The sequence below is a fragment of the Pristiophorus japonicus genome, chromosome 12 (genome assembly GCF_044704955.1).
Source record: "Pristiophorus japonicus isolate sPriJap1 chromosome 12, sPriJap1.hap1, whole genome shotgun sequence".
NCBI lineage: Eukaryota > Metazoa > Chordata > Chondrichthyes > Pristiophoridae > Pristiophorus > Pristiophorus japonicus.
The window spans coordinates 100,332,389-100,359,756 of NC_091988.1; the positions used below are offsets into that span (position 1 = coordinate 100,332,389).

Sequence of the window (27,368 nt, forward strand, 5' to 3'; positions counted from 1 at the left end):
TGTGTGAGAGAGAACGTTACTGGGGTTTGTGTGTGTGAGAGAGAACGTTACTGGGGTTTGTGTGTGTGTGAGAGAGAACGTTACTGGGGTTTGTGTGTGTGAGAGAGAACGTTACTGGGGTTTGTGTGTGTGAGAGAGAACATTACTGGGATTTGTGTGTGTGAGAGAGAACATTACTGGGATTTGTGTGTGTGAGAGAGAACGTTACTGGGGTTTGTGTATGTGAGAGAGAACGTTACTGGGTTTGTGTGTGTGAGAGAGAACATTACTGGGGTTTGTGTGTGTGAGAGAGAACGTTACTGGGTTTGTGTGTGTGAGAGAGAACGTTACTGGGGTTTGTGTATGTGAGAGAGAACGTTACTGGGTTTGTGTGTGTGAGAGAGAACGTTACTGGGGTTTGTGTGTGTGTGAGAGAGAACGTTACTGGGGTTTGTGTGTGTGTGAGAGAGAACGTTACTGGAGTTTGTGTGTGTGAGAGAGAACGTTACTGGGTTTGTGTGTGAGAGAGAACATTACTGGGGTTTGTGTGTGTGTAAGAGAGAACGTTACTGGGGTTTGTGTGTGTGAGAGAACGTTACTGGGTTTGTGTGTGAGAGAGAACGTTACTGGGGTCTGTGTGAGAGAGAAAACGTTACTGGGGTTTGTGTGTGTGAGAGAGAGAGAATGTTACTGGGGCCTGTGACCTGCTGTGTGTGACATGCTGGGATCACAGAGTGTGAGGTACTCGGGTAACAGTTTGTGGCAATAATGGTTTTATATCATGCTCCGTCCTGCTATAGAGTCTCTGGATCGAACGTACCACCCTGACCCTTACACACAGCTTACCCGGGATCTCTCGCTGGTTTGAAGTAGAGAAGAGAGAAGTGGTAAGATCTTGCTTTCTATTGCCGTTTTCACCTGGGTCTGTGTCATTACCCCAGGGAGACAGTGAATTGTGAACCAGTCCCATTTCCCGAGCTCTTCCTTCAATCATACATACCACCTCCACGTCACTTCATTTTTCTCCATTTTGGGTCTTTCAACACCTCAAACCCAGCCCCTGGCAGGGAACTTTTAAATTAAGGTGGAAGGCCAAAGCCCATGGCATAGGACTCGAAAGATATTCAGAAGTTTAGAAGTGAAGATGTGGTAATTGGAGAAGGAATGGTTAGGCGATGCCAAGTTGGGCTGTAAAAGCCTGTAGTTTGCAGGGAATACTGAAGGAGATGAAGATTGTGGGTTATGAAATCCTGGGAAAGACTGAGAGGGTAATTTTAACCTCACCTGCCCTGTGGGAAACTGAGGGAATCACATCGGCCTTAACTCAGTCCATGCCCCATTCATTTCCATTGACTTTGGTCAGTCGGATCCCATCGGTTTGCTGCCGGGTGGGTTAGGTTAAAATGACCTCCCGAATTAGAGTAGGAGGCAGTGCAATGATTCCCCACTTCAGCAGTGAGGATGTAGAGAGAAGTGCATAGGATGGAGTATTTGCAGCTTAGGAGGAATAAGAGAGGAAAGTTCGCAGGAGCCTTGGAATATCAGTCAAACGGAGAGAGAAGATGGGGGTCGCTGGGGGGAGTGCCCGATCTCTGCTCCCTACCTTCCCGGAGAGCTGACCATGTGGAGCAGTGCCCCTCTGAAGCTGCCTCCAGTTCCCCAGTGGCTCAGTGTGTAAACGCGCTGCCTGCCTGTAGTGGCACTCTGCTGTCGATGCCCGCCGTTTGTGCAAAGTGAGCTGATGTCAGAGTGATGGCGAGGCCCTAAGCTCTGGAATTCCCTCCCTAAACTTCTCCATCTCTCCACCTCTTTCCCCCTTTAAGGCACTCCTTAAAACCTCTTGGGAAGCGCCTTGAGACATTTTACTACATTAAGGCACTATATTAATGCAAGTTGTGATGTTTTATCATTGGTTTGTGGCAGGTGGAGGTGAGCCCCCTGGAAAACGCCATCTATGTTGTGGAGAACAAAAACCAGGAACTGCGCTCACTCATTAGCCAGTACCAGCACAAGCAGCTGCACGCCAACATTAACCTGCTCAGCATGTGTCTGAATGGAGTGATAGATGCAGCCGTCAATGGAGGAATAGCCAGATACCAGGAGGTAAGGGTCAGCTGGAGCGGGGTTTGATTTTCAGTCAGAGAGTGAACCAGAACCATCTCGTCCCTGATCACCAGAAGTAACTGAAGTTTCTGCAGTACTTCTGACTCCCATTTCTGACCAAACTGATTGATTTTACATGTGTGCGGTTCTCTTCACATCTTCCATTGGCTTTTAGAGTGAATTGTGAGCTTATTGTTAGCCCGGAGATCACACTGCAATAAACAGTTGGCATGCTCATACCCAATTCACCTACCACTATTTTAATGAGGAGTTAATCAGCTAATTAAATTAACGCCTCCCTTCCTATATCAGATACAGGAATTTCACTCAGGCATTACTATCTCGCCGTGTCATTTCCGGGCTGTTGTCTTTTGCATTTCAAGCAAAAAGAGTGCACAGAGAGCAGATTGGATGAATCACGTGGGTTCTACAAATCAGGGTTTGGAGGTACCATTTGTAATACTCTGCAAATGAGAATTATAAAATGGGTATTTAGGTAGTCTGAGCAGTACTGTGAGCCAACACACTGCCCTTTCATCTCTGGTAATTGGACTTAAATCCAGCTCAGGCCAACGTGATAGAAACATAGAAATTTACAGCGCAGAAGAAGGCCGGCTGACAAAGAGCCGCACGGCCCTTGGTCAGCAGCCCTAAAGGCTACATATAAACCTATGAACAATGACGGAAAGGCAAAGAGCACCCAGCCCAACCAGTCCGCCTCACACTACTGCGACACCCCTTGTACTGAAACATTCTACACTCCACCCCAACCGGAGCCATGTGATCTCCTGGGAGAGGCAAAAACCAGATAAAAACCCAGGCCAATTTAGGGAGAAAAAATCTGGGAAAATTCCTCTCCGACCCATCCTGGCCTTATTCGATTCCCTGCAGTACTTACCATTGTATCTGCGCCGTCCAACAAAAGATCATCCAGTCTAATCCCAATTACCAGCTCTAGGTCCGTAACCCTGCAGGTCACTGCACTTTAAGTGTCCATCCAACTATCTCTTAAAAGTGGTGAGGGTTTCTGCATTGACCACTCTTCCAGGCAGCAAATTCCAGATCCCCACAAACCTCTGTGTAAAGAAGCCCCCCCTCAAATCCCCTCTAAACCTTCCACCAACCACTTTAAAACTATGCCCCCTTGTAATAGACCCCTCCACCAATGGAAATAGACCCTTACTATCCACTATCTCCAGGCCACTCAATATTTTGTACACCTTAATGAGGTCTCCTCTCAACCTCCTCTGTTCCAATGAGAAAAAACCCAGCATATCCAACCTGTTCTCATAACTAAGATTCTCCATTCCAAGCAACATCCTAGTAAAAATCTCCTTTGCACCCTCTCTGGTGTAATCACGTCCTTCCTATAATATGGCGACGAGAACTGCAGGCAGTACTCCAGCTGTGGCCAAACCAAAGTATTAAACAATTTAAGCATAACCTCCCTGCTCTTATATTCTATGCCTCGGCCAATAAAGGCAAGCATTCCGTATGCCATCTTAACCACCTTATCCACCTGGCCTGCTACTTTCAGGGATCTGTGGACAAGCACTCCAAGGTTCCTTTGTTCATCTACACTATTAAGTGGCCTACCGCTTAATGTGTATACCCTTTCCTTATTAGCCCTCCCAAAGTGCATCACCTCACACTTCTCTGAATTAAATTCCATTTGCCACTGCTCTGCCCATCTGACCAGTAGATTGATATCCTCCTGCAGCCCATGACTTTCCTCTTCATTACCAACCACACAGCCAACTTTACTGTCATCTACAAACTTCTTAATTATACCCGCTATATTTAAATCTAAATTGTTGATATATATAACCACAAAAAGCAAGGAACCCAGTACTGAGCCCTGCGGAACCCCACTGGAAACATCCAGTCACAAAAACATCCATCAATCATTACCCTTTGCTTCCTATCTCCAAGCCGATTTTGGATCCAACTTGCTACTTTGTCGTGGATCCCGTGGGCTTTAACCTTCATGACCAGTCTACCAAGTGGGACCTTATCAAAAGCTTTGCCAAAGTCCATATATACTACATCGTATGCACTACCCTCATCAACCCTCTTGGTTACCTCCTCAAGTAATTCAATCAGGTTAGTCAAACATGATCTTCCCTTACAAATCCATGCTGACTGTCCCTAATTAATCCTTTCCAAATGTAGATTTATCCTGTCTTTCAGGATTTTTTCCAATAATTTTCCCACCACTGAGGTTAGGCTGACAGGCCTGTAATTACTTGGCCTATCCCTTTCTCTCTTCTTAAACAAGGGTACTACATTAGCAGTCCTCCAATGCCCAGATCCAAAGAGAACTGGAAAATTATGGTCAAGGCCTCTGCTATTTCCTCTTTTACTTTGCTCAACAGCCTGGGATGCATTTCATCCGGTCCTGGGGACTTATCTACTTTCAAAGCTGCTAAACCCCTTAATACTTCCTCTCTCACTATATTTATTTCATCCAGAATATCACACTCCTCCTCGATAGCAGTATCTACATTGCCCCTTTCTTTTGTGAAAACAGGTGCAAAGTATTCGTTGAGAACCTTACCAATATCTTCAGCCTCCACACAAAGATTACCCTCATGGTCCATAATAGGCCCTACCCTTTCTTTAGTTACCCTCTTACTCTTAATATATTTAAAGAACATCTTAGGTTTTTCCTTAATTTTACTAGCCAAGAATTTCTCGTGCTCTCTCTTAGCATTCCTAATATCCTTTTTAATTTTGCCTCTTAACTTTCTATATTCTTCGAAAAATTCTAAAGTATTTAGCCGTTAGTATGTGACATAAGCTTCCTTTTTTTCTTTATCCTCCCCTGTAAGTTCCTAGACATCCAAGGGGCTCTAGAATAATTATTCCCACCCTTTTTCTTTAAGTCCCTTTTCTCTGCTGAATGTAAGAGTCACTGTCCCCTGGACCCAGTTCCTCGTGGGCATGCATGCATGGCATAAATCCACTGAAAATAAATCACAAACCGGCCACCTTGGTCAAGCTGATGTACGGACGGAAAAAAGTTGTGCTTTCTGTTGGGCTTGGTGTTGGGCCAAGCAGATGGAACTTTGTATCCAACCTGCGTTATACAGACCTGAGGGAACTTGGTGCTGTGTTGGGTAAAAATAAAACAGGGAAGTGTTCCGTTCTCAACATGTTGAGACATCTGAGTCCAAATATCACCAGTTTTTAAAGCTCGCATCTACAGCACACTGTCTAGAAACATAGAAACATAGAAAATAGGTGCAGGAGGAGGCCATTCGGCCCCTCGAGCCTGCATCACCATTCAATAAGATCATGGCTGATCATTCCCTCAGTACCCATTTCCCGCCTTCTCTCCATACCCCTTGATCCCCTTAGGGCCATATCTAACTCCCTCTTGAATATATCCAGTGAACCGGCATCAACAACTCTCTTCGGCAGGGAATTCCACAGGTTAACAACTCTCTGAGTGAAGAAGCTTCTCCTCATCTCAGTCCTAAATGGCCCACCCCTTATCCTAAGACTATGTCCCCTGGTTCTGGACTTCCCCAACATCGGGAACATTCTTCCCGCATCTAACCTGTCCAGTCCCGTCAGAATCTTATACGTTTCTATGAGATCCCCTCTCATCCTTCTAAACTCCAGTGAATAAAGGCCCAGTTGATCCAGTCTCTCCTCATATGACAGTCCAGCCATCCCTGGAATTAGTCTGGTGAACCTTCGCTGCACTCCCTCAATAGCAAAAACGTCCTTCCTCAGATTAGGAGACCAAAACTGAACACAATATTCCAGGTGAGGCCTCAATAAGGCCCTGTACAACTGCAGTAAGACCTCCTATACTCAAATCCCCTAGCTATGAAGGCCAACACACCATTTGCCTTCTTCATCGCCTGATGTACCTGCATGCCAACCTTCAATGACTGATGAACCATGACCCCCAGGTCTCGTTGCACCCATCCTTTTCCTAATCTGCCGCCATTCAGATAATATTCTGCCTTCGTGTTTTTGCCCCAAAATGGAAAACCTCAAATTTATCCACATTATACTGCATCTGCCGTGCATTTGCCCACTCACCTAACCTGTCCGAGTCACCCTGCAGCCTCTTAGCAACCTCCTCACAGCTCACAACGCCACCCAGTTTAGTGTCATCTGCAAACTTGGAGATATTACACTCAATTCCTTCATCCAAATCGTTAATGTATATTGTAAAGCGCTGGGGTCCCAGAACTGAGCCCTGCAGCACTCTACTAGTCACTGCCTGCCATTTTGAAAAGGACCCGTTTATCCCGACTCTCTGCTTCCTGTCTGCCAACCAGTTCTCTATCTACGTCAGTACTTTACCCCCAATACCATGCGCTTTGACTTTGCACACCAATCTCTTGTGCGGGATCTTGTCAAAGGCCTTTTGAAAGTCCAAATACATCACATCCACTGGTTCTCCCTTGTCCACTCTGCTAGTTACATCCTCAAAAAATTCTAGAAGATTCGTCAAGCATGATTTCCCTTTCATAAATCCATGCTGACTTGGACCGATCCTGTCACTGCTTTCCAAATGCGCTGCTATTTCATCCTTAATGATTGATTCCAACATTTTCCCCACTTCTGATGTCAGGCTAACCGGTCTATAATTACCCGTTTTCTGTCTCCCTCCTTTTTAAAAAAGTGGTGTTACATTAGCTACCTTCCAGTCCATAGGAACTGAACCAGAGTCGATAGACTGTTGGAAAATGATCACCAATGCATGCACTATTTCTCGGGCCACTTCCTTAAGTACTCTGAGATGGAGACTATCAGGCCCTGGGGAATTATCGGCCTTCAATCCCATCAATTTCCCTAACACAATTTTCCCCCTAATAAGGATATCCTTCAGTTCCTCCTTCTCACTAGACCCACTGTCCCCTAGTACATTCGGAAGGTTATTCGTGTCTTCCTTCGTGAAGACAGAACCGAAGTATTTGTTCAATTGGTCTGCCATTTCTTTGTTCCCCATTATAAATTCACCTGAATCCGACTGCAAGGGACCTACATTTGTCTTCACTAATCTTTTTCTCTTCACATATTTATAGAAGCTTTTGCAGTCAGTTTTTATGTTCCCTGCAAGTTTTCTCTCGTACTCTATTTTCCCCCTCTTAATTAAACCCTTAGTCCTCCTCTGTTGAATTCTAAATTTCTCCCAGTCCTCAGGTTTGTTACTTTTTCTAGCCAATTTATATCCTCTTCCTTGGTTTTAACACTATTCTTAATTTCCCTTGTTAGCCACGGTTGAGCCACCTTCCCCATTTTATTTTTACTCCAGACAGAGATGTACAATTGCTGAAGTTCATCCATGTGATCTTTAAATGTTTGCCATTGCTTCTCCACTGTCAACCCTTTAAGTATCCTTTGCCAGTCTATTCTTGCCAATTCACGTCTCATACCGTCGAAGTTACCTTTCCTTAAGTTCAGGACCCTAGTTTCCGAATTAACTGTGTCACTCTCCATCTTAATAAAGAATTCTACCATATTATGGTCACTCTTCCCCAAGGGGCCTCGCACAACAAGATTGCTAATTAGTCCCTTCTCATTACACATCACCCAGTCTAGGATGGCCAGCTCTCTAGTTGGTTCCTCGAGAAAACCATCCCTAATACACTCCAGGAAATCCTCCTCCACCACATTGCTACCAGTTTGGTTAACCCAATCAATATGTAGATTAAAGTCGCCCATGATCACTGCTGTACCTTTATTGCACACATCCCTTATTTCTTGTTTGATGCTGTCCCCAACCTCACTACTCCCACTCGCATTTTCTGCCCTTTGGTATTCCGCAGCTCCACCCATACCGATTCCACATCATCCAGGCTAATGTCCCTCCTTACTATTGCATTAATTTCCTCTTTAACCAGCAACGCCACCCCGCCTCCTTTTCCTCTCTGCCTATCCTTTCTAAATGTTGAATACCCCTGGATGTTGAGTTCCCAGCCTTGGTCACCCTGGAGCCATGTCTCTGTGATGCCAATTACATCATATCCGTTAACTGCTGTCTGTGCAGTTAATTCGTCCACCTTATTCCGAATACTCTTCGCATTGAGGCACAGAGCCTTCAGGCTTGTCTTTTTAACACACTTTGCCCCTTTAGAATTTTGCTGTAATGTGGCCCTTTTTGTTTTTGCCTTGGGTTTCTCTGCCCTCCACTTTTACTATTCTCCTTGCTATCTTTTGCTTCTGCATCCATTTTATTTCCCTCCGTCTCCCTGCATAGGTTCCCATCCTCCTGCCATGTTAGTTTAACTCCTCCCCAACAGCACTAGCAAACACTCCCCCAGGACATTGGTTCCAGTCCTGCCCAGGTGCAGACCGTCCAGTTTGTACTGGTCCCACCTCCCCCAGAACCGGTTCCAATGTCCCAGGAATTTGAATCCTTCCCTTTTGCACCACTCCTCAAGCCATCTGAGCTATCCTGCAATTCCTACTCTGACTAGCACGTGGCACTGGTAGCAATCCTTAGACTACTACTTTTGAGGTCCTACTTTTTAATTTAGCTCCTCGCTCTCTAAATTCGTCTCGTAGGACCTCGATCCGTTTTTTACCTATATCGTTGGTACCAATGTGCACCATGACAACTGGCTGTTCACCCTCCCTTTTCAGAATGTCCTGCACCCACTCCGAGACATCCTTGACCCTTGCACCAGGGAGGCAACATACCATTCTGGAGTCTCGGTTGCGGCCGCAGAAACGCCTATCAATTCCCCTTCAATCGAATCCCCTATCACGAAAGCTCTTCCACTCTTTTTCCTGCCCTCCTGTGCAGCAGAGCCACCCACGGTGCATGAACTTGGCTGCTGCTGCCCTCCCCTGATGAGTCATCCCCCTCAACAGTGTATCTGTTTTGCAGGGGGATGATCGCAGGGGACCCCTGCACTACCTTCCTTCCACTGCTCCTCCTGTTGGTCACCCATTTACTATCTGGCTGTGTACCCTTTACCTGCGATGAGACCAACTCGCTAAGCGGCTGTTCACGTCATTCTCAGCATCGTGCATGCTCCAGAGTGAATCCACTCGCAGCTCCAGTGCCGCAATGCGGTCCGTCAGGAGCTGGAGACGGATACACTTCCCACACACATAGTCGTCAGAGACACCGGAAGCATTCCTGACTTCCCACATAGTACAGGAGGAGCATAACATGTGTCCGAGCTGACCTGCCATGACTTAACCCCTAGATTAACTTAATTTGGCAACAACAATGCTAAAGGTTACTTACTGATATAGAAAAGAAAAAGAATAGTTCAAATCTGGAATTTTCTTCCCCTCCACCCCTCCCCCTGCCCAGGTTGTTATTAGGTCAGAATATCAAGGGATATAGAGCAAAAGTGTAATGTAATACCAATGTAATTGAATGGTGTAACAGGTTTGAGGGATTGAATGGCCTAATCCTGTTCTTATTTTCCTGAATTCGAATTCAGCAAGCAACAGACTCGGTATTGGCCATCTTATCTCCTGTACGGGAACTCACTCTTGGCTGGCTGTTGCCCTATAATGTCCCCATTCGTTACAAAACACCAGCTGATCATTCAATGGACAGACAGCTGCCCAGGCACAATTGTTTGTAATTGTAATTGTCACTTTCGATGCAAGCCAGGTTGTTGTAGACTAGGAAGCTTCAGATTGGTGGTGTCATTTAACGGCCAGAAAACCATACCGCCCACTGTAACCATTGGTGTCAGGCACCCTGTCACTGCACAGTCCTACCGCTGGGCCTGACTGACAAGCATGCTAACAACTCCTCTCTTTTCTGTCATCACACCACCACCCCCCCCCCCCCCGCCACCTCAACAAAAGAAGGTCTATCAAACACTTTTTTTGTGACGCCCCTACCCTGTTCATGAATAGGAGGAGTCCCTTTAATATTAGAATAATTGTTTTATCTTTAAGTATTGAACAAACATCTTAGGATTTTTTTCAAACAAATACAGCAATGTAATTCTTGTCGAAATTATCCAATGTGATACTGGACCATACAGACCCAAGCTGAAATAGAAGCAGTTTTTGCAATTCAGTGCGTCTATTAAGGGGTGACAGCTACTCAGACAGTCAGTGAGTTCCTATAGAGGATAATAGATGGCCCATACTCCGTCTCTGCCTGTTGAACACTGTAGTACCCATGAGAGATGAAAGGGGTTGGTGTGGAGCTGGGAGCTCAATGCAGGTACCACGTGCTGCTTGAACCTGGTGCCTAAAAGTTATCACACACACCGCCTCCTCCCACCCCCCACGCCCCCTCCTCCCCGTTCCCCACGTCCCCTCCCCTCATGTGCCCTCCCCCATGCAAACTGAATGAGTCTGGCCATGCTAACAAATGTGAGAAACTGTAGAAGACAACCATGAATATATCTGCAAGAGCTGCAATGGAGTTTGTGTTCTCAGAAGGCAAGCAACTTTAACTCAATAAAAAAGAACATGACCGGATTAGATCCAGTTGCCAAGCGACTTTGTGGTTAAGCAGGGTAGACAGGGTGGCCTGGAGTTTCCGCTAGGTTGCGCTGGTTTTTTCAGTGCAATTCGCCCAAAATCGGCCAAAGCAGTGCAAAAGATCAAGGAATATCAAGCGCCAATTATGTTCAGCGCAAATCGAGTTTCCGCGATCTTTTGCAATAATTTAAAAAAACATCCCCCCCCCCACCCCCAGAGGCCAGCCCCACCCACAGAACTGGTCACACCCCCCTTATCGAATGAATCACCATTCCGAGGTTCAGCTAATTGCGCTCGTTTGTGGGCCTTCGAAGAGGCTCCAAAAATTAAACTGGTTCCTTTGGACACTACTGGGCACGTTTTAAAAACTTTAAAATATATATTTTTTTAATTCACTAAGAAAATGACTACTGTAACCCAATATAACTAGCAAATGGTTCTGTATTATTTGTAAGTTATTTTCAGTTATGTAACATCAGGTTAGTCACAGGGGGTGGATTGTCGCTCTGATTAAAAATGCTTATTATTTGTGATAATCCCATTCTTTGCTGTATCAATCAAACTGCATCAAGTTACCACTCAACTAAAGCAAGGAATATTTTTTAAAGCAAATTTTAAAAAAAATTACGTTCTAAAACGCTGTCCAATTGCGCTGGTTCATGGCAGATTTTATGTTTGGCGATATGCAAATTAGTTTGAGCAGAAAAAACACTTGTTAAAACCAGCGCCATTTGTGCCTGGATTGCCGATTTCGCCCAAAGCGGAAACTTTACCCCACTTTGTCTTTGTCGCAAGTGTTGTAAAACGCTAGAATCTCTGGTCGACTACACAATTTTCTTTCCCTTTGACAGGCATTCTTCCAAAAGGAATACATATTGAGCCATCCAGAGGACAGTGAGAAGATCAACCAGCTGAAGGAGCTGATGCAGGAACAGGTATGTAAAGTCCTGTCCCCTCAGTACAGATTCACACGAGGCATGTAGTGAAGTCAAGGTCACTCTGGACCTGCACCTTTTATTTCACAGATTTGGAATGCTGCACTTGCCTGAGACCTGCCCTTATATACCTGTCTCTTGCAAGTGCACCCCCGGTGGTAAGGTATGCTGGTGGTTACAGGTCATATCTTATCACAATCATGTATAGCATGTTGGGATACAGTTATATATAATAATGTAAGATACATGACAAGGTACTGTGATCCTTTTCCTTCTCCATTCGCCTCTGCACCTGATTCTGGTAGTTTATTCAGAGACCACAGGGAATGGAGGAATGATATTTGGCTCTGTGCATTTCTAGTAAGGGGGGGTGGGGGGAACCTGCAGAAAACAATTTGTGAGGATGCTTTGTGATTAGAGGCTGAATGTCAAAAATTGGAAATAACATTCAGTGTTTGAAGCAAAATGGTGCCTGAAGAATCTCGGGTCAAGCAGAAGAGGTACTTGGGGAGGAAGGGGAAAACGGCTATTAGATCGAGGTGTGTGAATGCTCGATTCACATCAGGAAGCCAGCTTTAAGTGTCAGGAGCTGCCTAAAGCTGCCTCTCATTGGGTGGGTTTAGGTCACTGAGCGGAATGACATGACATGGCAGCTTGTTCCAGTGCAACAAAGAGAATAACTGATGGTGTTTGACTCACCTCTCACTGGGTGAACAGTGTGATACCGCTGATGGTAAAGGTGCTATGGCCACAGGAGGTAATGACCTGGTCTCCGCTACTCTGCCAGTTGCAGCTGTGGTAATGACCCAGACTGTGCCATCCCATCAGCAGGAAAGGGAGCCATAGTACCAGCCTGGACTGTGCCAACTGGAGTAGGAGCTGTGGTCGTAATCCAAACTGTACCACCATGCCAGCTGGGGGAGACAGCTACCTATTTTTTTTAATGAATATTTAAAAAGTGTACACGTTGCCAAAACCTGTCTTATGTGGATCAGTAACTGCTTCAAACCAGTACCCTAATCAACACACTGTTTAAACTAAATGTTTCAAGAAAGATCCACAGAACGTGGTAAACAGAAGAGGGGATCATTTATTTTATCGCTCTTTTTTTAATAAATCATTTTCCAGTGTCTCGCTGCACTCCACTCCCCAACTCCCTGTGACGGCACTACTGAGATTGGGAGCTTGCATTGTGGGAAATCCACGGGTGTGAACTTGTGCTGACCATTTCATGACAGCTTGCAGGATGTCAAACACATCTGCGGGAAGCAAAGTGATTTGCAACTCTGCTCTTGGACGGGTTCCCTGCTGGTTCAGTTAGCCCGCTGCACGACTGAGTCATGCAGACCAGGAATGCCCCAGATTTCACCCCAATCTGTGTTATTAGCTGATCTCAGTGGGATGGTGGTTGCAGTGCTGTGATTGGCCACAGCTTTCCTAAGGTAGAGAGGAGAAAATTTATAGTCCCTCTCCTGATCATCATGAAGTGACTCTGAAAAGCCCAAGTGTGTCTAGCCTTCTGGTGGAAAGAGGACGAGACTCGGCTGTAATTCCTCACACGGTCAAATAGTCAGCAGACATTCCTATATGAGGAACGGCCATTTTGGTGAACCAAGCCCAACATCTTTCAGAAAGGAAGGATGAAACCGAGTGCAGATATTTTGTCCAATGTTTTGCACACTAATGGAGTCCACTCCTCTCTCTAACTCTAATTCGGTGTACCTCAACCAGGACAGCGATGAAGCCCTCCAGTAACTCCAGGAAGCTATTTCAAGTTGCAGGGTGAATTGACTGAGGAAGAGAATGAAAAATTCAGCAAATAAAGTGGATGGCGATGATCGTGCTCACATTGGTGTTTAGCACATAGAGGCGCAGAAATTCACCCCTGCCTGAAACAGGTCGCACCTAACATTTTTCTTGCATTTTCACCGCCGCAGTGGATGCAGTGGCCTCTTGCGCGAAATTCAGCTCTTTGTGAGGTTTTTTCGAGCAGGGTGGAAATCGGTCATAATGGGAGCATAAGTGGGGGTGCAGCCACAATTAAAGGGGAGGGCCGCTACGAGCTCTGCGATTATTTTACTTGGGTCCACTGGGCCACCAGGGAGGGTTTCAGCACTAGCGACCCAGCACCCAAGAGGGGGTGCCAGGATGCCTGTTGGCAGCCCGGCCGAACCTGGGGGCATAATTGTCGGACCGCCCTGGCAGTCGGCCAACAAAAAAGACTAAGATAGCAGCCGTGGCAGTGCACCCTTCCCTTTAATGACGGCCATGCCGCCATTTTGCACATAGTGCAAACACACAGTGCACCAACACAAAAACCTGTCGGGGGCACCCCGCGGTCGCCAGAACATTTTTTTTTAGGTGAATTTTGCTTGCGGGGCGGGAGATCGGCGGTGCGCGCTTTGATGACGCATTTAGGAGGGCTTGGCAGCAGCGGGGCGGAAATGAGGACCGCCGGAAAAACCACCAGGGAGAATTTCGCGAGCGCCGTCCATTTGACAAAAAATTGGCAGCCATTCGACATCGCCGCGTGGCTGTCGCTTTCTGGCGGTTACAGGCCTTATCATGAGGCTGAATTTTGGCCCCATAGTTTTCCCAGGTCGGCTCCACAATGGCCAGCATAACCTGTGTCATTTCTGTCCCCAGGTTCATATCCTTGGAGTAGGTCTGGCAATGCATGAGAAGTTAGTACATCCAGAAATGCGACCCTTGCATAAGAAGCTGATAGATCAGTTCCAAGTGATGAGGTCCAGCCTTTGCCACGTGAGTATCAGTCCCACTGACAGTATGGTCAAGTTTGAATGAATGTCCCTTAATGCAAACAGTAAGTTTTTTTTTTACTTTATATTTGTTTGTTCTCATCAAAATTGTTCACTTCAGGCACTCTCAGGGTTGGTACAGCACTGTTAGATGCAGAGTAATACCGCCTCTACTACAATGTGTACTACCTACAGGGTGCACTGCAGCAACAGACCAGCATGTCGGCAACATTTCCCAAACCTTCGACCTCTACCACCTAGAAGGATAAGGGAACACCATCACATCCAAGTTCCCCTTCAAGTCACGTGCCATGCTGACTTAGACATATATCACCATTCCTTCATCGTCGCTGGGTCAAAATCCTGGAACTCTCAACCTAACAACATTGTGGGAGCACATTCACCACAGGGAGTGTAGCAGTTCAAGAAGGCGGCTCACCACCACCTTCTCTAGGGCAATTGGAGATGGGCAATAAATGCCGGCCTTACCAGCGACACCCACATCCCACGAATGAGTTTTTAAAAACTCTGTCCCAACAATGTGGCTCATCCCTAACTTCGGAAGAGGAGCTTCCGCGTGGTGTTCTCCATTCTCTTTACCAAACTTACTGTGGGTCTCAAGTAACTTTCCCGATGTTGTGCCAAAAGATTTTGTGCTGTGGGCCCATACCCACTCAAACTGGTTTCACATGATACCCTCACAGCCATCACGGAAGGGAGACTTTTATCTCTGATCTGGGCTAGATCTGAATCCAGATCTCAGAGGTAAAGGCCCGCTGCCTCTTGGTGGCTGCATTGAGGTTCATTGACATTCACATTCAAGGGTAAGCCCAGCGACTCTGTGCTCCTGCTCGGGGGCCTAGCTAAGCAGGAGTGTGGGTTGGACATAGAGCTACAACACTAGCACCAATTATTTGACGCATCAAGCGAGGCTCTCCACTGAGAGCACAGGATTGTTAAATGGATGATATTTGGTGGGAATACTGCAAACAAGAAATCCAACCCAAACCTGCAGCTATTGTAAAATCCCGAATAGTACAGCAAGTCGTAAATGGGCCATACTGCATTATAAACTATTCCAGGCCTCCTGACTAATCACAAGCATGGCTTTAAGAAGTCTGAAAGCATTCTTACCGATGAGAGGAGCATGCAGACACAGCCAGAGGGTACTGTTTCCATGGCAACTTTCAGCATGCAGTTTGTTCACTTATTGAAAGATCTTTAAATCTAACTGAAGGGGACAAATTATTTCCATGTTGTTTATATTTCAGACAGATATTTGTGTTGATTTGTGGCAATGTAGAAAAACAAGTTAACAGTGCAATGAGGGTCTTGTGTCAGAATCCCATGGAGATTGTTTTCTGTCATCACACTCACCCGTTTGCTGATCAGTGCAGTGCATTAAAGGGCCTTTAAGCTCCACTGATGACTCAGTGTGTAACCACACTGTCTAGTATGGTGAGCCATGCAGGCCAGAAAGTGCCCAGGTTTGTTCCCCAGCCCGTGCCAATCTCAGCTAGGCCTACAGGAGGGGCACTACCGTTGTCCGCAGCACCCCTAGCTATGAAGGGAAACATTTATTGGGGTTCCCACACCTGATCACTGTCTCTCAGCCCCGCTGGAAAAGTCCATGGAGCTAATTTTAGCCTCTGTTATATCTTGAAGACGGGCTCAGACAGGTGTACTGCAGGGAGAGATTTGGTTGCGATCAGTCCAGATTGATCTCTGCCACACTGCGCCCAATGGAATGTTGGTGCAAGGGTTGGAAGCTTCTGTCACAAACAGATGTGAGCTTCATTAATCAGTGCAAAAGGTGGCCGAGACATCCAGCATAGACCTTACTGACATCGGGGCTAGCAAGACTCCCAAGTGAAAACCACATCCAGGAATCTACGTGTCCAGGCTTGCTAGGGAGTCAGATATAGGGGACAGTTAATTTAAAGGGCACTGGTAAGGGACTGAAATGACTAAGAAAAGTTACAAATGACATTCTCTGTGACTGTGGCAGTGCATTATCCTGTCTTGCCCTCCTCGACTTCTCTTATAGCCTTTGACATGGTCGACCACACCATCCTCCTCCAATGCTTTTCCTCCATTGTGCAGCTCATTGCGACGGTCCTCACTTAACTATCCAATTGTAGACAGAGCATCTCCAACCTGTCCTAGAACTGTTATCTCTGGAGTTCCCCAAGGATCTATCTTTGGCCCCCTCTGCTTCCACATCTAGATGCTGCCCCTTGGCGAAATCATTCTCGGACATGGGATCATTTTCCACATGTACACTGATGTCACCAAGCTCTACTTCTCCACAACCTCTCTAGATCCCTCCACTCTCTCTCTCTCCTGTCAGACTGCTTGTTCAACATCCAGTCTTGGATATTCTGCAATTTCCTCCAGTTAAACTCTGGGAAGAAGCATCTTAAGCCCAGTCACAAGCTCTGTACCTCTCTGCTGATTCCATCCCCCCACCCCAGCCACTGTCTCACACTAAAGCAGACTGTTCACAATCTCGCCATTCTATTCAGCCTGAGCTGAGTTTCCCACTCCCCGCTCCCTACATCCCACCTTTGGTGACGTGCCTTCAGCTGAATCGGCCCCACACTCTGGAATTTTCTCCCTAAACCCCTCCACCTTTCCACCTCCTTTAAGACCCTCCTTAAAACCCAACTCTGTGACCAAGCTTTTGGTCACTCCCTATAATATCTCTTTCTTTGGCTTGGCATCCATTTTTGTCTGATTATATCTCTGTGAAGCACCGTGACGAGTTGTTCTACGTTAAAGGCCTGATATTAATGCAAGGTGTTGTTGTATAGACCAGGTCTGACCTGTTTTTCTATATTTTCTCCAGCAACAACAACTTGCATTTATATAGGGCATTTAACGTAGTAAAACATCTCGAGGCGCTTCACGAGCGATATCAAATAAAATTTGGCATCAAGCCACATAAGGAGATATTAGGACAGGGCTTGGTCACATAAATAGGTTTTAAGGAGCATCTTAAAGGAGAAGAGAGAGGTGGAGAGGTTTAGAGAGGGAATTCAAGGGTTTAGCGCCTCGGCAGCTGAAGCATGGCTGCCAATGGTGGAGCGATGAAAATCAGGCTGCACAAAAGTTCAAAAGTGAAGGAGTGCAGAGATCTCGGAGGGTTATAAGGCTGGAAGAAGTTACAGAAATAGGGAGGGGATGAGGCCATGAAAGGATTTGAACAGAAGGATGAGAATTTTTAATTCAGGGCATTGTCTAACCAGGGTCCAACGTGAGTCAGTGAGCACAGGGTTGATGACTGAATGGGACTTGGTGCGAGTTAGGATACGGACAGTTTTGGAGGAGCTTAAGTTTACGGAGAGTGAAAGGCAGGAGACCGGCCAAGAGAGCATTGGAATATTCGAGCTGGCACTTAGTCTCAAAAAATGTTATGCCAGTTGTTCTAATTAATGAATTTTTTTACCTGAGCACCATTACTAGCACCAGTGAGGTTCCCAATGGGAGTGCACCTATCTGAGATGTTTGGAAGATGAGGATCTACAGTGGGATGCCAGGCTGCACTCAAGGTGCTCTGTGCTTCTGCACTCATATCAGCAGACAGGGATGAAATGACCTTGCCTTGGTAGATGTAGTGGTGATCCCTCTTCCCTAAGTAAACAGCAACAGCAGTCCATGTGTTACTGTGTCATGTGGATACCTGACCAGCAGTTATGCTGTATTGTCCCTTAAAAGCACCCCAAACACACCTTTATGTGGTACTGCTCGAAAGAAGGCATGGTAGCAAAGGCTGATCAATTGCACTCACCGTGATGCCACCAAATATATTTGCTGACATTGTTGCACCTACCTGGCAACGACCGTGGGGAACTGTTCTCAGGGCTCAGTAGAGAAGTTACCATGCAAGATAGGACTGGCACATACAATGCCAGTAATGGTCAGCTGCAGCCTGAAACTTGGCTGCAGCTCTTGCAGGAAAACTGCAGTGTGGACCTATGGGGAGGCTACTGCAGTGAGACAGAGAGCTACCCTCCTCACAACCACTTCATCAGCCATCGAGTAGGGGGTCAGGTGTAGGGTTGCCCAGTCATTTGACTGCAGATTTAAGCCTGCACCTAGAGTATCCTATCCTGTCATTTATGATTGTTATTTATTCAATACCTGTCCCTTCAGCCTTGGCAAAAGATATTCCTGGGCTGAGATGCCTTTTGAGGCTTTCCAAACGCTTTCTGAAATGTCCTCCCCTTATTCTGACACGCCTCTTTAGTTGACCCCATTCCTTTAAATGTCACTTGCACACAGTTTTCTTCTTCCACCACACCCGTGCTCCCTAGACCTGCCCGAGTATTCGCTTGAATTGGTGACTAGTGTCAAATATGCTTATACATTAGCACTCTGATGGGATTGTAACCGTGTTGGATAAAAATCGGCCCCTATACATGTGGATCAGGTGGGGACAGGATCACGCTTGGACAGAATAGCTTGCTGGCACTCACTGTTCAGCCTCACAGAAGAATGCCCACTCGGCCAAGCGAATGAAAGATCCATGGTGTGCCAAGGAAGAGCTGTGTCCTACTAATGTCCTAGTGGGGAGCTGGCTGTGATCTCATGGCAGCTTCCTTGTGGTGATGTTGCAGGATGAGCTCAGCTGTTATGAGCAATACGCTGTGAATTGTAGCGATGTCACTCATCTATATAAGCACCTTTCAGCAATAGGAACCTTATGATACCAGCCACAAACAAATGCAAAGCTCACTGAGTGTTCCATCTTCCCATATAGGATCTTCCTGGAATGGACAAGATCAGTCCTGCTTGCTCTGGTTCCAGCACACCACGTGGCAGTCTCCTGTCCAGTCATAATGCGATGAGTCCAGAGACTATCAAGCTCGTACACAGACACAGGTAGGTGAGACCGGTGCTCACTCGTACACAGACACAGGTAAGTGAGACCGGTGCTCACTCGTACACAGACACAGGTAGGTGAGACCGGTGCCCACTCGTACACTGGCACAGGTAAGTGAGACCGGTGCCCACTCATACACTGACACAGGTAAGTGAGACCGGTGCTCACTCATACACTGACACAGGTAGGTGAGACCGGTGCCCACTCGTACACTGACACAGATAAGTGAGACCGGTGCTCACTCGTACACAGACACGGGTAAGTGTAACCGATGCTCACTCGTACACAGACACGGGTAAGTGAGACCGGTGCTCACTCGTACACAGACACGGGTAAGTGAGACCGGTGCTCACTCGTACACAGACACAGGTAGGTGAGACCGGTGCTCACTCGTACACAGACACGGGTAAGTGAGACCGGTGCTCACTCGTACACAGGTAGGTGAGACCGGTGCCCACTCGTACACAGACACAGGTAGGTGAGACCGGTGCCCACTCGTACACAGGTAGGTGAGACCGGTGCCCACTCGTACACAGACACAGGTAGGTGAGACCGGTGCCCACTCGTACACAGACACAGGTAAGTGAGACCGGTGCTCACTCGTACACAGGTAAGTGAGACCGGTGCCCACTCGTACACAGACACAGGTAAGTGAGACCGGTGCTCACTCGTACACAGGTAGGTGAGACCAGTGCTCACTCGTACACTGACACAGGTAAGTGAGACCGGTGCTCACTCGTACACAGGTAGGTGAGACCGGTGCTCACTCGTACACTGACACAGGTAAGTGAGACCAGTGCTCACTCGTACACAGGTAGGTGAGACCGGTGCTCACTCGTACACTGACACAGGTAAGTGAGACCGGTGCTCACTCGTACACAGGTAGGTGAGACCGGTGCTCACTCGTACACAGACACGGGTAAGTGAGACCGGTGCTCACTCGTACACAGACACAGGTAAGTGAGACCGGTGCTCACTCGTACACAGGTAAGTGAGACCGGTGCTCACTCGTACACAGGTAGGTGAGACCGGTGCTCACTCGTACACAGGTAGGTGAGACCAGTGCTCACTCGTACACTGACACAGGTAAGTGAGACCGGTGCTCACTCGTACACAGGTAGGTGAGACCGGTGCTCACTCGTACACAGACACAGGTAGGTGAGACCGGTGCTCACTCGTACACAGGTAGGTGAGACCAGTGCTCACTCGTACACTGACACAGGTAAGTGAGACCGGTGCTCACTCGTACACAGGTAGGTGAGACCGGTGCTCACTCGTACACAGACACGGGTAAGTGAGACCGGTGCTCACTCGTACACAGGTAGGTGAGACCGGTGCCCACTCGTACACAGACACAGGTAGGTGAGACCGGTGCCCACTCGTACACTGACACAGGTAAGTGAGACCGGTGCCCACTCGTACACAGACACAGGTAGGTGAGACCGGTGCCCACTCGTACACAGACACGGGTAAGTGAGACCGGTGCTCACTCGTACACAGGTAGGTGAGACCGGTGCCCACTCGTACACAGACACAGGTAGGTGAGACCGGTGCCCACTCGTACACAGACACAGGTAGGTGAGACCGGTGCTCACTCGTACACAGGTAGGTGAGACCGGTGCTCACTCGTACACAGGTAGGTGAGACCGGTGCTCACTCGTACACAGGTAGGTGAGACCGGTGCTCACTCGTACACTGACACAGGTAAGTGAGACCAGTGCTCACTCGTACACAGACACGGGTAAGTGAGACCAGTGCTCACTCGTACACAGGTAGGTGAGACCAGTGCTCACTCGTACACTGACACAGGTAAGTGAGACCAGTGCTCACTCGTACACAGACACGGGTAAGTGAGACCAGTGCTCACTCGTACACAGGTAGGTGAGACCGGTGCCCACTCGTACACAGACACGGGTAAGTGAGACCGGTGCTCACTCGTACACAGACACGGGTAAGTGAGACCAGTGCTCACTCGTACACAGGTAGGTGAGACCGGTGCCCACTCGTACACAGACACGGGTAAGTGAGACCAGTGCTCACTCGTACACAGACACGGGTAAGTGAGACCAGTGCTCACTCGTACACAGGTAGGTGAGACCGGTGCTCACTCGTACACAGACACGGGTAAGTGAGACCAGTGCTCACTCGTACACAGACACGGGTAAGTGAGACCAGTGCTCACTCGTACACAGGTAAGTGAGACCGGTGCTCACTCGTACACAGACACGGGTAAGTGAGACCGGTGCTCACTCGTACACAGACACGGGTAAGTGAGACCAGTGCTCACTCGTACACAGGTAGGTGAGACCGGTGCTCACTCGTACACAGACACGGGTAAGTGAGACCGGTGCTCACTCGTACACAGACACGGGTAAGTGAGACCAGTGCTCACTCGTACACAGGTAAGTGAGACCGGTGCTCACTCGTACACAGACACGGGTAAGTGAGACCAGTGCTCACTCGTACACAGGTAGGTGAGACCGGTGCTCACTCGTACACTGACACAGGTAAGTGAGACCGGTGCCCACTCGTACACAGACACAGGTAAGTGAGACTGGTGCTCACTCGTACACTGACACAGGTAAGTGAGACCGGTGCCCACTCGTACACTGACACAGGTTAGTGAGACCGGTGCCCACTCGTACACAGACACAGGTAGGTGAGACCGGTGCCCACTCGTACACTGACACGGGTAAGTGAGACCGGTACCCACTCATACACTGACACGGGTAAGTGAGACCGGTGCTCACTCGTACACTGACACAGGTAAGTGAGACCGGTGCCCACTCATACACTGACACGGGTAAGTGAGACCGGTGCCCACTCGTACACTGACACAGGTAAGTGAGACCGGTGCCCACTCATACACTAACACGGGTAAGTGAGACCGGTGCCCACTCGCACACTGACACGGGTAAGTGAGACCAATGCCCACTCGTACACAGGTAGGTGAGACCAGTGCCCACTCGTACACTGACACAGGTAAGTGTTTATATTCATTGTGTGAAAATGACCAGTCTGTGGCTAAATATCTAAGCACTGCTTCTACTGTTAAAAAAAAATTCTGCATTACACTTCAAAAGTACTTCATTAGTTGTAAGGTGCTTTGGGAAATGCTGCGTCATGAAAGGCGCTATATAAGTGTAAGTTCATTCTTTCTTTCATTTTTGAGATGTGGGCATCACGAGTAAGGCTGGCATTTACTGTCCATCTGTAATTGATGTTTGATACAAATGAGTGGCTTGTTTGGCCACTTCAAAGGGCAGTTAAGAGTCAACCTGACTGGAGTAGCATATAGGCAAGACTGGGTATGTGCAGCTTGTCTCATTCCCCAAAGATCATTAATTTAACATTGAGATGGGTGTTTGACTGTGCCTGTGCTGAGTTATCTGATCTCCGTTGGAGTAGCACATTTAATCTCATTGTTCCTGGATGAAGAGAGTTATCAACCAAAGTTCACTGTCCTGATTGCTGCCCACTGACCCCTTTTTTGAAAGTGTGTATGTGTCAATTGCGGGTTAGGGTACTTACAGGAACGGGCCTCCACGGAAAAATAGTCAGCTGATACTGCGATACTGATCCCTACGCTCGCATGTGAAGAATAAGCAGTTGGCGAAGGTACTAAGGGTAGCCAGCATCATTGCAACTGTACCCCAGCACAAGCATATTCGAAGTGGTGGCTCAGTTGATGACCTAATTAGCATAATTGACATAATTTGGACTGTCATGATATTGTAACATTGAACCCTGTGCTCTCGCTGATCACTGCCACCATTTCCTGCGCACCTTTTGAGCATAGAACTGCTGCACAAGGACACTCGTTCAAAGTTGTTTCGATTTAGAGCTTGTGACAGTTTTATAGTATATTCTGGTTGATACCAACTGATATATATGTCAATCAGATCTTCACTGAGTATGGTTTTCAGCAGGGTACCTATGACCTACAATGGTTCCCATGTTGCTGAGTGTGCAGATTATCATCTGTGGAGGGCAACTATTCAAGAATGAAGTGTGATATTGGGTTCAGTTGCTTAGGAGAGAAAGAACTACATGCATTTATACAGAGCCTTGTTACACTGTCAAAGCACCTAAACAACAAATGACTTTGAAGTGCTGTGGCGGTTGTGTGGTAAAAGTGAAAGCTATTTTGTACACAGCAACCTCTCACAAACATTAATAAGGTGGAGGGTCAAGTTTCCGAAGGAATGTTAGCCAGAACACCGAGTGCAATGCCTCCAACAATGCAGCACTTCCTCAGTCAGCCTGCAGTGGGACTTGAGCCCAGCAGAGGCAAGGATGCCACAACCAAGCTGGTGCACATGCCTGTTGCCAATCATATAGGATGCATAGACAAGTTTCTTTGAAGGGATTAAATGGATGGGGTAGTGTCTGTGATAGGTCTGTGGTGGGAGTGGGTGTGATGTGCTTGTTTAGAATCAAGGGGCAGTCACATTGAGAATGCTGGGACTGAACTGAACTGGCTGAATGTAAAGTAATATTCTGTCTCATTGCTCTCCTCAGCCCACTGAACCTGCTTGGCTCCAATAGGCACTCCTCATCCTCACTATCCTCACAGACATCCAGTGAGGTGGGGAACCTCGTCATCCTCACAGACGGTCTTGTTGGAGAAACCCCTGATGACCTCTTCCGCCTGCAGGTATGGCATTACATAGAATCATAGAAATTTACAGCACGGAAGGAGGCCATTCGACCCATTGTGTCCGTACCGGCCGACAAAGAGTCATCCAGCCTAATCCCATTTTCCAGCTCTTGGTCCGTAGCCATGTAGCTTACAGCACTTTAAGTGTACATCCAAGTACTTTTAAAATGTGGCAAGGGTTTCTGCCTCTACAACTCTTTCAGGCAGTGAGTTCCAGACCTCTACCACCCTCTAGGTGAAAAGATTTCCGCTCAAATCCCCTCTAAACCTCCTACCAATTACTTTAAATCTATGTCCCCTGGTTGTTGACCCCTCTGCTAAGGGAAATAGGTCCTTCCTATCCACACTATATAGGCCCCTCATAATTTTACACACCTTAATAAGGTCTCTCCTCAGCCTCCTCTGTTCCAAAGAAAACAACTGCAGCCTATCCAATCTTTTCTCATAGCTAAAATTCTCCAGTTCTGGCAACATCCTCGTCAATCTCCTCTGTGCCCTCCCTAGTGAAATCACATCTTTCCTGTAATGTGGTAACCAGAACTGCACACAGTACTCTAGCTGTGGCCTAACTAGTGTTTTTTTACAGTTCAAGCATAACCTCCCTGTTCTTGTATTCTATGCCTCGGCTAATAAAGGTAAGTATTCCATATGCCTTCTTAACCACCTTATCTACCTGTCCTGCTACCTTCAGGGATCTGTAGACATGTACTCCAAGGTCCCTTTGTTCCTCTACACTTCTCAGTGTCCTACCATTTAATGTGTATTCCCTTGCCTTGTTAGCTCTCCCCAAATGCATTACCTTAAACTTTTCCGGATTCAATTTCATTTGCCACTGTTCTGCCCATTTGACTAGATCGTTGATATCTTCCTGCAGTCTACATCTTTCTTCTTCATTATTAACCACATGGCCAATTTTTGTATCGTCTTAATCATACCCTCTACATTCAGCTCTAAATCATTGATATATTTGACAAAAACAAAGGATGTAGTACTGAGCCCTGCGGAACCCCATTGGAAACAGCCTTTCAGTCACACAAACACCCATCAACCGTTACCCTTTGCTTCCTGCTCCTGAGCCAATTTTGGATCCAACTTAATACTTTGTCCTGGATCCCATGGGCTTTTACTTTCATGACCAGTCTGCCATGTGGGACCTTATCAAAAGCCTTGCTAAAATCTATATACACTACATTAAACGCACTACCCTCATCAACCCTCCTTGTTACCGCCTCAAAAAATTCAATCAAGTTAGTCAGACTCGACCTTCCCTTAACAAATCCATGCTGACTGTCCTTGATTAATCCGTGTCTTTCTAAATGAAGATTTATCCTGTCCTTCAGAAATTTTTCCAATAATTTTTCCACCACCAAGGTTAGGCTGACTGGCCTGTAATTACTCGGCCTATCCCTTTCTCCCTTTTTAAACAACGGTACAACATTAGCAGTCCTCCAGTCCTCCAGCACCACACCTGTAGCTGAAGAGAATTGGAAAATGATGATAAGAGCCTCTGCTATTTTCTCTCTTGCTTCTCTTGTGTTCCTGTGTTTTATTTGTTTTCCCTGTGTCATATGCCGTCTCTGGGCCATTAGAGAGGATATGGCAGATGTTGGGTCTCTATGCATTGTGGCTCTATGCTTGGAGCTGCATAAGACTGGCACAGATTGTTTGGGTTCCTTCTCTACAGGGGAGCACCGCCCCTTGGTCACCTCCCCTTGGTTGTCCAGCTCAGCTATGCTCAGTGACCTGTTGTGTGAGGGTAATCACAATCACAGACGTACCTGTGAGAGCTGGAAATAATGGAGCTTTTTCTGGCCACCCACCAGATATGGCAGAGTCAGCACAAGGCAGAATCTGACATTCTTCATATTACAGGTATCACACATATATTTGTCCATCAGAATGAGGAGAGCTTCCACTTCCTTGACAAAGAGAGTTTGGAGAACACGAGCTTGTACAGCGAAACAGTAATTCACTTAGACTGAGAACTCAACGGTAACAGAACAAAATCCTGACTGTGTAACAGAGTTAAATCCCAACAGGGATTGTAACGGGACTTAAATCCCAACAGGGAATGTAACGGGACTTAAATCCCAACAGGGATTATAACGGGACTTAAATCCACAAGAGGTTCTTTAATGAAGCTAAACCTTAATGAGAACTATAACATGGTGAAACTCTGACACGAACTGTAGTAGAGAGAAACACTAACTGAGCAAATCCCCAACAGGGACTGTGATGGAACAAATTCCCAGCAGAGATTCACACTGGAGTAAGACACTACTGAGGGTGGTAGCAGAATGTTGTTGATGGGGGCTGTGTCTGAGACTGATGTTTGCAGATGCTTCACAGTTGAAGTGTACAATAGACAATGAGACTGTCACCTTTGTAGTGTGTGGCACCCTCCATCTGCCTGGTTTAGTGACCAAACTAAAGTATAAATGTGCTTGAGTAAAATACTGTGCAGTAACCACCACCAAAACTGCCATTAATGGACGAAGAAAACAAGCAATAATACACTGTGCCTCTAAACTAATAGAAATCTCAAATTTCTTTTAATAATCCTTGAAGAGTTTAAGACACGCCCAGTTTAAAGGCAGAGGGAGAAGAACCATATCATTTTCATCCCGATGCCATATTATACAAGCTACAGCAACAAACTTCGGCACAAATTATTCCATGCTGTGTTTTTGGTAAACAGATGAAAAAGACTTTGTAAAAACACTCTCACCCCCATCCGCCTGATTACAATCTGTGCAGTCAGCTAATCTCAGGCAGTAGAACATAAGAACATATGAAATAGGAGCAGGAGTAGGCCATACGGCCCCTCGAGCCTGCTACGTCCCTCCGAACCTCTCTGTCCCTAGGCTAGGGAGGGAAAAATTTAGCCAGGATTCCTGCTTCTGATCTCCATCCAGCGACATCAGCTAGGAAGCACATGAGTACCAACATTGAACGAGGACAGTTGGTGCCTTCCATGGTAGAATAACCTGTCATCACCCACTCTGTAGGGTCATGCGGATGATGTACCAGAGGAGTGACCCACACTTATCAATCTGTACCCTATCAGAAGAGATGGGGACAAGATTGTGGATGGGGTGAAATGAATTGGCAAACTCTTCTCCATTACAGAGAAAAACAGTGTTCAGCAAGCGATAGGGACTCTGTTTTTAGTAGATATGTGGGTCAGAGCAGCAGAGCTGTCCATAGCCTCTGTGAGTCTGTCTGTTCACCTCTCGCTGTTTCGTTCCCTTGTGGGGTTTCCCAACGCTCTCTCTGCCACTTTTTCTGCTTTCTGCAGCTTGCTTACGCTAATGCCAAGTTCCAGGGCTCCATGACCAACGTCTCTGTTTTGTCGTCATGCCAGGCAAGTCCGTCCACCTCCAGCCTGAGCTCCACGCATTCTGCGCCCTCGCAGATGATCAACTCGGCCCCGTCCAGCGCTCGAGGTAAGAACCTCTTTTTATTTAGTGTTAACTTTCAGCAAGGCTTAGGCCAACTTGCGACTGAGCTGCCTTGTCTCTCTCGTATATCACTCTTGCCTTTTACCATGTTTCCTAAGCAATGCACAGTAGGCGGCTGGGCCGGGTTTGGCAGATGTTGTCTTTTCTCCGATATTT

The 27,368-nt window shown here is 47.0% G+C and overlaps 1 protein-coding gene across 11 annotated transcripts in view; it reads left to right on the forward strand.

Moving 5' to 3' along the window:
• dock3 (dedicator of cytokinesis 3) overlaps positions 1 to 27,368 on the forward strand; it is a 1,878,236-nt gene that overhangs the window by 1,813,936 nt on the left and 36,932 nt on the right. For 9 of the 11 annotated variants that reach the window (XM_070895785.1, XM_070895786.1, XM_070895787.1 and 6 more), the window contains 7 exons: positions 780 to 866; positions 1,903 to 2,082; positions 11,364 to 11,447; positions 14,094 to 14,210; positions 18,969 to 19,090; positions 23,613 to 23,748; positions 27,050 to 27,197. In XM_070895785.1, the coding sequence (XP_070751886.1) occupies positions 780 to 866; positions 1,903 to 2,082; positions 11,364 to 11,447; positions 14,094 to 14,210; positions 18,969 to 19,090; positions 23,613 to 23,748; positions 27,050 to 27,197 (874 nt within the window). Of the gene's footprint in view, positions 1 to 779; positions 867 to 1,902; positions 2,083 to 11,363; positions 11,448 to 13,178; positions 13,297 to 14,093; positions 14,211 to 18,968; positions 19,091 to 23,612; positions 23,749 to 27,049; positions 27,198 to 27,368 lie in introns of those variants that run through there. The other 2 variants (XM_070895788.1, XM_070895796.1) reach the window with 2 other exon arrangements.